This window comes from Lithobates pipiens, unplaced genomic scaffold (assembly GCF_037356315.1).
Source record: "Lithobates pipiens isolate NorthernLeopardFrog02 unplaced genomic scaffold, aLitPip1_a1.2 Scaffold_27, whole genome shotgun sequence".
NCBI classification, from domain to species: domain Eukaryota; kingdom Metazoa; phylum Chordata; class Amphibia; order Anura; family Ranidae; genus Lithobates; species Lithobates pipiens.
Window position 1 is genome coordinate 22,364,315 of NW_027507788.1, and position 14,370 is coordinate 22,378,684.

The 14,370-nt window shown below is 46.7% G+C and overlaps 1 protein-coding gene across 5 annotated transcripts in view; it reads left to right on the forward strand.

The window, feature by feature from the left end:
* The window catches only part of LIPE (lipase E, hormone sensitive type), a 126,270-nt gene that overhangs the window by 82,645 nt on the left and 29,255 nt on the right, over positions 1–14,370 (forward strand). For all 5 annotated transcript variants that reach the window (XM_077456602.1, XM_077456603.1, XM_077456607.1 and 2 more), the window contains exons 2-3: positions 507–1,045; positions 9,219–9,309. In XM_077456602.1, coding sequence (XP_077312728.1) covers positions 507–1,045; positions 9,219–9,309 — 630 coding nt within the window. The remainder of the gene's footprint in view (positions 1–506; positions 1,046–9,218; positions 9,310–14,370) is intronic.

Consider the following 14,370-nt stretch of genomic DNA (forward strand, 5'->3'; position numbering starts at 1 on the left):
TCGTCTTAGCCCCTGTACACGCGGTCAGAGATTTTGCCAACCAAATCCGTCGGATTTAGTCCAACAGATTGTGTCCGAAACTGTTGCATACACACGGTCGGGCCAAGTTGGCGAAAAAATCCGATCTTTCAGAACGTGATGACGTAATTTCGTTACGATGGGACTACATTCAGGCTAGTAGCCAATAGCTTTGATGTAGGAATTTGATCTGAGCATGCGTGGCACTTGGTCCGATCAAAATGCTCTACACATGATCGGATTAGGTCCGTCCGGCCCAGTTGGTCGGGAAATATTTCAAACATGTTGGAAATTTGGATCGGACGGAGATTCGGACGGAATCAGTCCGATGCATACCACACACAGTTGGATTATCTGACGACACGGTCTGATAAGACTCATTCCGACAGATTCTCCGACTGTGTGTACAAGGGCTAAGAACTTGTGTCCTGTGGTATCAGATAATGAGATTTATGTGTTTTTGTTTTTCTTTTTTTTTCTCATTTTAGGCGTGGTGCTCGTGCCTCCCGAGCAGATGGACCCCCGACCCTTGTTCCAGGCTGTGGACACCCTGTGCCAGGATAACATTAAGCACTTTGGAGAGTCTAAAGCTGAGGTGGGCTCCCGACTGGTGCAAGCCTTTGCCCGGATCCAAGAACAGGCACATGGAGTTGAACCGTCCCTACGTGCCCTGGCTGCAGTTTGCCCACTTTTTGACCTAGACCCCGACACTCCAGCCAATGGATACCGAAGCCTACTGAAGGTGGTACTTTCCTGTACCCAGCACATCTTGCACAAGTGCCGCTACATCACAGCCAGCCGCCACAGCCTCTTCTTTCGAGCCGCCCACAACTGCGCAGAGCTAGAAGCGTATGGCGCCGCTCTCACCCAGCTCCGGGCACTGCTTTGTTTCGCACAGAGGCTGCTTACTGCCAACAGCCATGGGGATCTCTTCTTCCGGCAAGAGCGAGGTCTGTCTGAAGAGTTCATGCGGGAATACAGCACCATGCACAAAGGCTGCTTCTATGGACGCTGCATGGGCTTTCAGGTGAGGTTTTGATCCTTGATTTGTTTTTTTTTTCTATTTGCAATGCTTTTCCTGATTTTATTTTTATTTTATTTATTTTTTTATTTTATTTAGTTTTTTTTCCACACTTTGTGATGGAGTGACAAAAGTTCCAGGAGAAAAAAAATTTAACCAGTAGCAACATGTAAACCTGTAACCACCAGATTTCAGTTTCCTTTTTCAATTTACTATTAAAGTGGAGGTCCACCCTAAAGTGGACCTTCCGATCATTGGAATCCCCCCCCCCCTCCGGCGCCACAATTGGCACCTTTCAGGGGGGAGGGGGGGTGCAGGTACCTGTACAGTACAGGTATCTGCCCCCTCTTCCGGGATAGCTCTCTGCGGAAAGGGGCGTAGATCTACGCCCCTTTCCGAAAGTCCCCCGCTGCCTGCTGGCAAACACACAGATCCCAGAGACAGCGGGGACCATCCTTATTGCGCAGCGCGACTTCGCGCATGCGCAGTAGGGAACCCGGGTAATGAAGCCGAAAGGCTCCACTTCCTGATTCCCATACCCAAGATGGCGGCGGCAGCACCCGAGAGACGATCAAGAGATCGGCTTCGGGTGCCGACATCGCAGGCGCGCTGGGCGGGTAAGTGTCCTTATTTTAAAAGTCAGCAGCTGCTGTATTTGTAGCTGCTGGCTTTTCAAAAAAAAAAACAAACGGTGGAACTCCCGGCGGACTCCCTCTTTAAGTGGCTTAAGCCTCATACACACGGTCGGACTTTTCTACAAACTTTTCCGTGGACTTTTGTACAAAGGGCGTGGTCCACAAGTTTGTATTGCATACACACGGTCTGACTTTTTGACAACAAACACGAACGTAATGACGTCACAACGTACTGACGCCGCTTCAAAAGAGGACGTTCAATGACTCCAGCGCCACCTTTGGTGAACTTCTGTATTGTAGTCTGATCTTTTGCATTGGTTCTGAGCATGCGTGTTTGTACCTTGTACAAAAGTCCGATGCTTTTGCGTACACACGGTCGGACTTTGCTCCATCGGACTTTTGTTGCCAGAAAGTTTGTCCGTTCGCACAGCCAACAAAAGTCAGATGAAAACAGAAAAAGTTTGTCCGATGGAGCGTACACACAGTCGGATGTTGCTCCAAAACAGCTAATTTGCATGTTTGTTGTCAAAAAGTCCGACCGTGTGTACGGGCCTTTACATATACTTGCTGTCTTTTTTTTTTTTTTTCTTTTTTTTTTATACAATTTTAAAGGGACAATTTGTACCATATTTAGTTTGCCTTACCTTGTGTCTTGTTGTGTCTTGTTGTGTTTTTGTTACCCACTGTGATTTCTACACTTTACGTTTACTGTCATAGTACTTTCCATTGGAGTTTTTCCTGTTCCTGGCAGTGACCTGATTTTGTCCCTGACCTTCCAGGGAGCCTTGATCTTCTCTCAGCATGTGTGACAATGACATCACAGTGTGTTATCAGTGCCTGAGATAAGATATGACACAGATTTTATGAAGTCTATCCAGCTATATGACTCTCTAGCTCTGTACCTTTCCAACTAGGCCATGGCCACTCTGTGTCACTGTATTAGGACCATATTACTGAATATGAGTGTATTATCTAGGCACGCAACAATGCAAAGGATTAATAACCACTTGCGTAAATGCCTCACGTAGCTGCAGAGCGGCTCTCCTAGACTGGATCTTGCATCTAATGGCTCTTCTGGGCAGGGGGGCGCAAGCCAATGGTTGTCAGGTGGGACCTGCTGATCGCCTGAAGAGGATGACCTTACAGAGCTCTATGAATGTAAACAACACAGTGCTGTGTCCTGACAGCGGTCATGTGCCATTTATTTATTTTCTTTTACAAAGCAGAGAATAAAAACCAGCATATCTCTTAGTAAAAACGGCACACAGTAAATGCACCAAGCACTGTTTGATCGCCCTAGATGTATAGCCCCTTCCCAGCCAGTGTCATTAGTACAGTGACAGTGCATATTATTAGCACTATTCACTGTATTGGTGTCACTGGTTCCCATATAGTGTCAGATTTTGCCCGCTTTACTATCACAGTCCTGCTATAAGTCGCTGATCACCACCATTATTTGTGTAAAAAAAAAAAAAACATTCCAGTATATATCCCATAGTCTGTAGACACTAACTTCCACACAAACCAATGAATAAATAGGATACATATTGGCCTCAATTTATGAAGAAATTATATTTTTACTTTTTTTTTTTTATAATTGGATATGTTTTATAGCAGAAAGTAAAAAATATTATTATTATTTAATTTTTTTTTCAAAAATATTTTGTCTTTTTCTCTTATTAAATAAAAGAAGCAGTGGTGATAAAATACCACCAAAAGAAAGCTCTATTTGTGTGATAAAAATGATATAAACTTCGATTGGGTACTGTGTTGGATGACCGTGCAATTGTCAGCCACCTGCCGCCAAATCGCATACCTGTACATCATTGGCTTCAAGTGGTTGTACCCGAGGGATGCCAGCAGCTGCAGACATCACCCCGCTACCATTTTTTGTGAGCAGCCGCTTGGCTGTTATTAAAAGTAGCGGGAGGGGACCCCTCCCGCCATCTTCCAATGCTCGCCTGGGCTCTCCTGTCCCACCGGAGACCCAAACAATGCTGGAATGGACTTTGATGGAGGTCTGGGATGTAGTTACCCGGAACCAGCGTCACTTCCGGTTTACTCGCCAGCCAACGGCACCATTTTTGTTTTAAGTGCCATAATTTGTTCCCATTCAACAAATGTGCACAATTTTTACATTTTTAAATCTATTTACTCGCCGTAACATTATCTTTCACATTATACCAAAAAATTGGCTAACTTATTTAATGTTTTTTTTTTTTTTTATGGTATGGTATGGTGTATGGTTTCCAAAAAAATTGCGTTTGAAAGACCGTTGTGCAAATACAGTGTGACATAAAATATTGCAATGACCGCCATTTTATTCTCTAGGGTCTCTGCTAAAAATATAATATATATATGTGTGTGTGTATATGTATATATATATATGTGTGTATATGTATGTGTGTATATATATATATATATATATATATATATATATGTGTGTGTATATATATGTGTGTGTATATATATATATGTGTGTGTATATATATGTGTGTGTATATATATATATGTGTGTGTATGTGTATATATATATATATAATGTTTGGGGGGTTCTGAGTAATTTACTAGCAAAAAATATTGTAAGCAACAAATGTCAGAAAAAAAGCTTGGTTTTCAAATGGTTAAAGTAACGCAGTGCCAAATAGCAGAACATGGTCTGGTCATAAAGGGGGTCCGGAGGGCAAGTGGTTAAAGAAAACCCGTCTTAAAAGTAATGCGTGTAGAAAATTCTAAAGCTGTCATTGCTAAACTCTGAGGATATTCGCCTGTCCCTGGCTTTAGTACATTGGCGCTGACCTGGAACAGAAATGCAGCGGCCAGTATGCGGTGTGGTGGGGCCAGGATCAGCACAGTGATGATCTGAGCTCGGCACATTGCGCTTGTTTCCTTTTTGTTTTTTTTGTTTTTTAAACTTTGAGATGTCACACGGACATCTTATGAAGTTTAATTGCCAGCTGCATACAATACTTTTTTTTTTTTTTTTCAACGCGCAGTGTTGTTAACCGGGCACATAGGAGACGAGGCATTTTTGCCTTGCCCATGTGGTGGGATTGCACTGGAATAGCCATCCATTCCAGTCAGGGGAGGGCTGGCAGCCTTAGGCCTGGGGGGCGCAAGTCCAGTCAAGTGGCCCACTGAGCCACCGAATCAGCACACCATCCATGCCCACTGTTTTTTTCAATGCAGCCTCATTAGTGCCCATTAGCTCAGCCTCATCAGTGCCCATCAATGCAGCCTGATCGGTGCCCATCAATGCAGCCTCACCAGTGTCCATCCAATGTAGTCTGATCACTGGGGCAGGGCAAACGCGGCGTATGGGGGGGGGGGGGGTATGGGATGTGAGGGTCAGCTGGGGGTGTCAGGATCTCTAACCTGGCATCTCAGCTCAGCAGGTCCTTGCATGTCATGTCCTCCTGTGGGGGGGGGGGGGGGGGGTGATTCTCCTGGTCCTGGGGTAAAGTTGTTGCCAGCACTGAGCCAGCCATGAGTCTCGACTCCCTGACGCTCCCCACATCCAAGACTACAGTTGCCTCCTCTGTGTTTGGGCGCAGACTACAACTCCCAGAAAGCAAAGGTGTCCGGCCGTGGCAGCCTTACCCCCAGCCCGGCTTCCTAGAGAAGGAAAAAAATGTCAGTGGGCAGAAGCCGCCTTCAACAGGGCGGCCTGGGGGGAAATTGCCACCCTGCCCCCCGGCCCAGCCTGCCCCTGATTCCAGTCCCACTGTATATGTGGTGTGAACCTCGCCTAAATCAATTGCTCTCCTGTGCCACATTTGTCATCGGTTACATTGTTCCCAGCTGTCTCTGTAGACTACAAACCCATTATGTTATGAAGAAGAGAAGACAGTGTCAGTGTTTTATTTTTTATTTTTTTATTATTTTTTTTTTACAATTTTACTTTTAAATATTATTTTTTTTACAATAAATTTTTCCTGTTGGAGGGGGGGGGGGGCTTTGGTGAGACATCAGGGGTCTAAACAGACCCCGGACATCTCCCCTTTGAGACACGGATGCCCCAGTCCCTTTTCTCTCTAGCCTCAGCTGCACTAAAGGGGAATGGACAGTAGACAGAGGCTCCTCTCCATTCATAAAAGGAGACATTGTAAACACAGTTTGCAATGAATGGACAGAGTCAGTGATCACTGACTGTTCTTTCAGAAAAGAAAGGAGCCAGTAAATGACGGATTTACCGGCTCCTTTCTCTGCTCTCCATCCTGACAGATTTGGGGCAGGGGGGGAGCGAAGAAGGACACAGAGGGGGGAGTGGAGAAGGACATAGCGGGGGGACCTTAGGAGCACTGAGGAGAAAACGGAGGAGGATATGGGGGACAGTCAGGGGTGATCGGTGCAGTGGTGGGGGGAGTTACAAGAGTTACAAGCCCCGATCACGTAGTGGGGTAGTATGTAGGCTGCTGCAACTGCGGACTTCTCCTTTTGAAAATACTAAATTATTACTTGGCTATTAGGGTTGCACCGATACCGAGCATTTGCACGAGTACTTGTACTCTGATACCCAGCCAGTCAGGGGATGATTGGCACGGTGGTGGGGGGCCGTTTCAAGCCCCGATCTCCTTGTATTGATTTCAATAAAGCAGCTGACAGCCGCAGGAGGGAGAGGGGGAGAAGCGGCTGTCAGCTGCTTTATTGAAATCTATACAGGGAGATCGGGGCTTGAAACGGCCCCCCACCACTGTGCCAATCATCCCCTGACTGGCTGGGTATCAGAGTACAAGTACTCGTGCAAATGCTCGGTATCGGTGCAACCCTAATAGCTAAGTAATAATTTAGTATTTTCAAAAGGAGAAGTCCGCAGTTGCAGCGGCCTACATACTACCCCACTACGTGGTACCTTTGAGGTGGACCTGAACTTAAAGTGTTTCCCAAAACAGTTACATCCAAGGCACGCCATATATGAGAACTGTCACAGTTGCTTGTGCCCTCAACTTTACTGTCAAGACATCAAATTGCTGGTATCATAACTGATCACATGTGCAGGACCGTGGCAATTGCAGATCAAACAGATGCTAAGATGGCAGATTCCTTGGTTGTAAAAGAGAGGGGAATATAGAGGGGAGTTTATGGGTTGTTAAAAAAAACTTGCAAAAATGTCCATTTATGAGCTTCAGTGTGCATGGAGCCTTATAATCAGAGGCAGCAGTGCCTTAGATGACCTCACACTGCAGATATACCGCTATGAGCTTCAATGCATGGGAATGCCCAAATTTTGATTTTGCCTGAAACTATTCTTGCATACACACGGTCGCACAAAGTTGTCACAAAATCCGATCGTTCAGAACGAGGTGACGTACAACATGTATGACGGGACTTCGTAGAGGCCACTAGCCAATAGCTTTCGTTCCCAAATTTATTCTGAGCATGCGTGGCACTTTGTGCGTCGGAATTCTCTACACACGATCGGATTTTGTTGTCAGAAAATTTTAGGTCCTTCTCTCAAATTTTTTCCATCGGAAATTTCCGACGGAAAAAAGGCTGCTAGAGCCCACACAAGATCGCATTTTCCAACAACCTAATCTGATCGGACTTTTCTCCGTCGGAATTTCCGACTGTGTGTACGGGGCATTAGTCTTTCCAGATTGGGGGGCAAGATTTGGTGAGGTTACTACTAGTGCAGCTCACTGTTCACTTTGCTGGAGAGGAAACTATACCTGAGCACCTCTAGTGCAAGGATCTTCTGCTTTTTGTTTTCATTCTATGGATCTGTTCTTTGTCTGCCCAGCTGTCATCAGGGGGGGCAACTTTGACATGGGGGAAGTAAAGCCCCTTACGCAGCGCAGAGCAAGGTATGCTGTATCCATCACGCGGAAAAGATCATCGGCAGGGAGCTGGTGATTACGCCTTTGTCCTCTGCCTGCCTTTCTTTGGCACAGACCCTGCAGTTCAGCTCCTCTTTAACGTGAACCTTTATCCTTGAGAAAGGAAAGTAAAGCTCACCATACAAGCAAAGATTCGGTCAGCTCGCTGACTAAAGTAGAGCAATCTAGTCAGGGGACAAGTTCTGGGGAAAAAAGTGTGGGAACTCCCACCCAAGATCCACTCGCCTGCCAAAAAAAGAAAATGATACGCTCATATGCACGAACGCTTCAAAAGTGGTATTTTTCATCCAATTTTCGTATTGTGTGTATGAAGCTTAACTGTTAGTACATTAAAAAAAACAATCCTCAATAAACATAAATCCGGTAATTCTCTGAATAATCAGCATTCATTCAATTGTGCTTCCATGCAAATGTGAACATCATGTTCTGATCTTTATTGGGGAATGTTATTTTGTATATAGAGTGTTTATGTGGAGAGTTTACACTTTTCATTGAACAGAGTTTGGATAACACAGGGTTAAACGGAAAGGTCATAAATGAACTGCACATTATCTGGACAGAATGCTTGGGGAGATAGTGATGTGTTCCTGCTTAGGAGATGTATGTTAGCTTGGGGGGGGCTGCAAACTCTGCAGGGCTCCAACACACACTCGCTGCTATTCCAACCCTTCACATATTTCCACATAAACTTCCCTCCTGGCATTAAACTTTGCCAGGTATTGTGCTCAGCTTACCACCCCAAACTGATGTTCCTCCCTCAGCTCACCTCTCTCCCGGCATGTCCTGTGAGTAGAATAGCTGTGCTCCTCCTCTGGGTTCTCTCATCATATGGCACTGAAGACAAAGGAGGGGGATTCAGTGGGACACATAGAGCAAGTATGCAGGAGGCTGGGGGGGGGGGGGGGGGGGGAGATGAGGAGACAGAAAATCAGGAGGGGCAGGCAGGGAGGAGCGCATCACGAGAGGTCTGACTAAATACAATCTCTTAGCAGCAGGGACCTGATCTACCATCAGCTAGCTGTGATTGACAGGTAGATCAAAGAGGAAGCTGTCATGGGGCCCCCTACTGGCAATGCCTGAATGGTCAGGTGTGCGGCACTTACTATTGTGAGCTGTGTCGGCGGCTGCTGGTGTAGCACCTCCCACACAGCTCACATACTTCAAAGTCTTGCAGGACGCGGCTGCTAATGGGAACTGAGTTCCTTTTATGGAAAAAGTACAGGAACTCCGTTCCCATGCGTTCCCGCAGGACTTGAGCCCTGAATCTAGTTGATTCTTCCATCCATGCAATTTGCTGCGGTCTCAAATAGTTTTTTTTTTTTTTTTTTTATTGTAAAATTCTTGTTCCTATAATAAGAAACCTCTGCTAGCTTGAAGCAGCATTGAATTTATAACTAAGTTTGTTGTAATATAATTTTGAATGTTATACAAGAATGGGGCGCAGTCTCTTCATTTTAACTTGGCGTCTTTTCCTTTTTTTCTTTTTAGAGTTGATGGGATTACAGCAGGTATAACATCCCTTTATCACAGATGTTTATGTATTCTGACCTGTTGCCTTAGGTTTACATCCTATTGATATGACCCTTGCCGCTCCTTTTGTAACCTGTAACCTTTGCGCTGGATTTAGGTCTAATTGTGATTTTTACTCTTTGTTCCTGTTTTCAAGTGACCTGCCTGTTTAATCCCATCGTCTGTTTCTGTTTGCAGTTCACTCCTTCCATCCGCCCATTCCTGCAGACTATCTCTATCGGTTTGGTGTCATTTGGGGAGAATTACAAGCGCCATGAATCTGGAATAAGTAAGTAGTGAGAGTCGGCAAACCGCGGCTCTTTAAATGCGTGTTTTTTTTTTCTTTTTTAATATATTTTTCCAAGTTCCTCTTTTTACAAGAAAACTAAAAACGTATTTAAAGAGGGAGTCCGCCTGGAGTTCCGCCGTTTTTTTTTTTTTTTTTTTTTTTAAAGCCAGCAGCTACAAATACTGCAGCTGCTGACTTTTAAAATAAGGACACTTACCTGTCCAGCGCGCCCGCGATGTCGGCACCCGAAGCCGATCTCTCGATCGTCTCTCGGGTGCTGCCGCCGCCATCTTGGGTATGGGAATCAGGAAGTGGAGCCTTTCGGCTTCATTTCCCAGTTCCCTACTGCGCATGCGCGAGTCGCGCTGCACAATAAGGATGGACCCCGCTGCCTCTGGGATCTGTGTGTTTCCCAGCAGGCAGCGGGGAACTTTCGGAAAGGGGCGTAATCTACGCCCCCTTTCCACAGAGAGCTATCCTGGAAGTGGGTGCAGATACCTGTTCTGTACAGGTATCTGCACCCCCCTCCCCCCTGAAAGGTGCCAATTGTGGCGCCGGAGGGAGGGAGGGTTCCGATGAGCGGAAGGTCCACTTTAGGGTGGACCTCCGCTTTAATATATTTTTCCAAGTTCCCTTTTTACAAGAAAAGTAAAAACTTATTTAAAGCGGGAGTTCCGCCGTTTTTTTTTTTTTTTTTAAAGCCAGCAGCTACAAATACAGCAGCTGCTGACTTTTAAAATAAGGATACTTACCCGCCCAGCGCACCCCCGCGATGTCGGCACCCGAAGCCGATCTCTCGATCGTCTCTCTGGTGCTGCCGCCACCATCTTGGGTATGGGAATCAGCAAGTGGAGCCTTTCGGCTTCATTTCCCGGTTCCCTACTGCGCATGCGCGAGTCGCGCTGCTATCTCTATCGGTTTGGTGTCATTTGGGGAGAATTACAAGCGCCATGAATCTGGAATAAGTAAGTAGAGAGAGTCGGCAAACCGCGGCTCTTTAAATGCGTGTTTTTTTTATTTTTTTATATATTTTTCCAAGTTCCTCTTTTTACAAGAAAAGTAAAAACTTATTTAAAGCGGGAGTCCGCCGGGAGTTCCGACGTTTTTTTTTTTTTTTTAAAGCCAGCAGCTACAAATACTGCAGCTGCTGACTTTTAAAATAAGGACACTTACCCCGCCCAGCGTGCCCCCGCGATGTCGGCACCCGAAGCCGATCTCTCGATCGTCTCTCTGGGGTGCTGCCGCCGCCATCTTGGGTATGGCAATCAGGAAGTGGAGCCTTTCGGCTTCATTTCCCAGTTCCCTACTGCGCATGCGCGAGTCGCGCTGCGCAATAAGGATGGACCCGCTGCCTCTGGGATCTGTGTGTTTCCCAGCAGGCAGCGGGGGACTTTCGGAAAGGGGCGTAAATCTACGCCCCTTTCCGCAAAGAGCTATCCCGGAAGTGGGTGCAGATACCTGTACTGTACGGGTACCTGCACCCCCCTCCCCCCTGAAAGATGCCAATTGTGGCGCCGGAGGGGGGGGGGAGGGTTCCAATTAGCGGAAGGTCCACTTTAGGGTGGACCTCCGCTTTAACCACTTCAATACCCAGCCATAGTAAAATGATGTTCTCTAGTTTGTGGAGGGATATCTGAATGATGCCTATAGCTACAGGCATCATTCAGATATCAATCTTTCCGGCCGGCGATTCTGTGCACAATAAGAACAATCATAGCGGCTGTTCCGATGCTTGATCGTTCTTATAGGCAACGGGAGGGGGCGTCCACCTCCTGCCGCCCATCCGGTGCTTCTCCGGGCTCTCCCGTGCCATCGGGGGCACGGAAAAAGAATCGCCTGCCGCCGGATGACGAGCATAGAGATTTCCGGTGACCAGATGGTCAACGGTCATCTCTATGACCGTGGGAGCCCCCGGGGCGCGACGTTATGACGTTACGCCCGGTTACCTGGAAGTAAACAAAGCTGCGATCGCGGCTGTCAGCATGAGATCGGTGAAATATTTTTTTCCAGATGTCATGCTTTCCAGCCTGGAGGAGAGATGTGGGGTCTTACTAAGGGCGTTTGAAAAATTATTGCACAAATACCTTGTGGGATAAAAAGTTGCAATGACCGCCATTTTATTCCCTAGGGTGTCTGCTAAAAAAAACATATATAATATTTGGGGGTTCTGAGTAATTTTCTAGCAAAAAAAATTATGATTTTTACATGGAGAGAAGTGCCAGAATAGGCCCGCTATGGAAGTGGTTAAACATTTACAATGCATTGCATGCAGGTAAATTGTGTTGTTAATACATTCCATCTGTCATTATAAAGTAGGTTGTAGTAACCAACGCCCTCTAGTGGTGATCACTTTGATGAGTCATTGAGCTGCTGGTTTGCATTGTTGGGACTTGCCTGTGCATGTCCGATACAATAGTTAGGGCTCATGTCAATGGGTGTGATTTTTTATTTTTTATTTTTTTTTATTTTTTTTTTGCATTTGACATGCATTTCCATACATAATACCATTGATTTTAAAGCGGGAGTTCCGCCGTTTTTTTTTTTTTTTTTTAAAAGCCAGCAGCTACAAATACTGCAGCTGCTGACTTTTAAAATAAGGACACTTACCCGCCCAGCGCGCCCGCGATGTCGGCACCCGAAGCCGATCTCTCGATCGTCTCTCGGGTGCTGCCGCCGCCATCTTGGGTATGGGATTCAGGAAGTGGAGCCTTTCGGCTTCATTTCCCGGTTCCCTACTGCGCATGCGCGAGTAGATTACGCCCCTTTCCGCAGAGAGCTATCCCAGAAGTGGGTGCAGATACCTGTACTGTACAGGTACCTGCACCCCCCTCCCCCTGAAAGGTGCCAATTGTGGCGCCGGAGGGGGAGAGGATTACAATGAGCGGAAGGTCCACTTCAGGGTGGACCTCCGCTTTAAATGCGCTTAAGCCCTCATTCACACTGAACGCGGGTTTACAATTGTGCGAGTTCAGATTTAAAACCCACATTTCAGTGCGAGTTTGGGGGGCAATTTGAAAGACATCTTTGTGGGTTCATGCACAGATGTCTATTGAAATCGCCCCCCCGAAGTCGTCAAAAGTAGCACATGAACTACTTTTGGAAATCGGTGCCGCACCGCAAAGTCGGCATTGCATCGATTGGGACAGTGCCGATGCTGGCAATGTCAACTCGCATTTAAAAATCGCGCTGATGTGAATGGGGGCTTGCACATGACCGTTGAGAGGCTGTGTTTGACCTGCTTCGCGTTGTGCTGTGTTTCTTTTAGACCAGAAGTCTCAAACTGGCGGCACTCCAGCTGCTGCAAAACTATAAGTCCCATCATGCCTTTCCCTGTGGGAGTCATGCGTTTAACTGTCAGCCTTGCAATGCCTCATGGGACTTGTAGTTTCGCAACAGCTGGAAGGTCACCAGTTGAAAACCCCTGCTTTAGACTGTAGGCAAAGCTGGTCAAATGCTGCCTTGTCTTTTGCAATTGAATAGAAAACGCAGTGTTTGAAAATAACACCCGGTACCTGTGCCAGTGGCCAGGTGTTTATGCTTGCTTTTGTTTGTGAAGCATTTTTTTTCTATCAATTTACGGGATGCAAAGTTTGAATTGAATCTTATTCAGCAACATACTGTATATGCAAACTGACCTCAATCTGATTTCAGATGCCCATGACCTACCTTTAAAATGTGCTGAAGGTAGCTACAGTATTATAGGACAACTATCTTGTGGTGACTACGATTACCTAGGCCAAGGCTGTTTCCAGCTACTATTAAAGCTAAACTCCAAGATAAAAAGGTTTTCCCAGGCAGTATGGCTGTGCCCGCACTGCACAGGTTAACTGCTTGTTTTTTCCAGCGGTGCACAGAAAGGTTATACAGGCATACCCCACTTTTAAGTACACAATGGGGTTTATTTACTAAAGCTGGAAAGTGCAAAATCAGGATCACTTCTACATAGAAACCAATGAGCTTCCAGGTTTTATTACCAAAGCTTAATTGAACAAGTTGGGGTTAGAGGCTCATTGGTTTCTATGCAGAAGTGAGCCTGATTTTGCACTTTCCAGCTTTAGTAAATAAACCCCATTGTGTACTTAAAGTGGTTGTAAACCCTCACAAACCACTTTGACCTACAGGTAAGCCTAGATTAAGGCTTACCTGTAGGTCCAAGAAATACCTCCTAAACCTATATGGTTTAGGAGATATTTGCCCGAAGACAGGCACCGCTGTAGACAGCGGCGCGCAGGCGCACTGAGCGCGGCATTTCCAACAATGGAGCTGCCACGCGTGTCGGCTCCCGTGCGCATGCGCGGGAGTGACGTCATCGCGGCTACGCCGAATGACAGCGGCGGAGCTGCGAGACCCCACCAAGAAGATGGATGCGCCAGACTACAGGGGACAGCGGCGACTTCGCTGGCTCCTGTGTCAGGTAAGTGACACATAATGGACTACTATGCGATGCATAGTAGTCCATTATGCTTTGCCTTTGCAGGGAATGAAAGAGGAAGTAAACCCATCAGGGTTTACTTCCTCTTTAAAAGTGGGGTATGCCTGTACTTACCAGATCCTTTGATCCTCCGGAAAACAGCACTCCGCCAAGGCCAGCAGTAAACTGTTCCTGCCATCCTCAAGTCTAGAACTGTTCTATGGGTGTGATGCCAGGTACAGTCCATCCACAAGACTGTTGGCGGGGGGGGGTAGGGGCAGCAGGAACCGGTCTTATGTGTGGAAGATCGGCAGATTAGGCAAGTATATCTCCGCTCTTATGTCCCCCAGACAAAAACACATCCCCACTGTTTGGGAATTTTTTTTTACCTGGAATTCTTTAAAGAGAAGTATGGACTTCCCCCCACCCCCCCCCCCCCCCCAATAATACCTGCCTAGGTGGATGCAGGATCGGTCCAATGCTGCATCTGTCCCCTCACTGGCTCTAACACTGAGAACCAAGCGATCAAACACCGCAGATTGCTCATTTCTCAGAGCTCCCTGAGCAGAGAGCTGCTGACTATCAGGCACCTCTCTCTGCTCTGCCCCCCCCCCCCCCCCCCTGTGCTCACAGGAGCGCTGGGCTGTGGA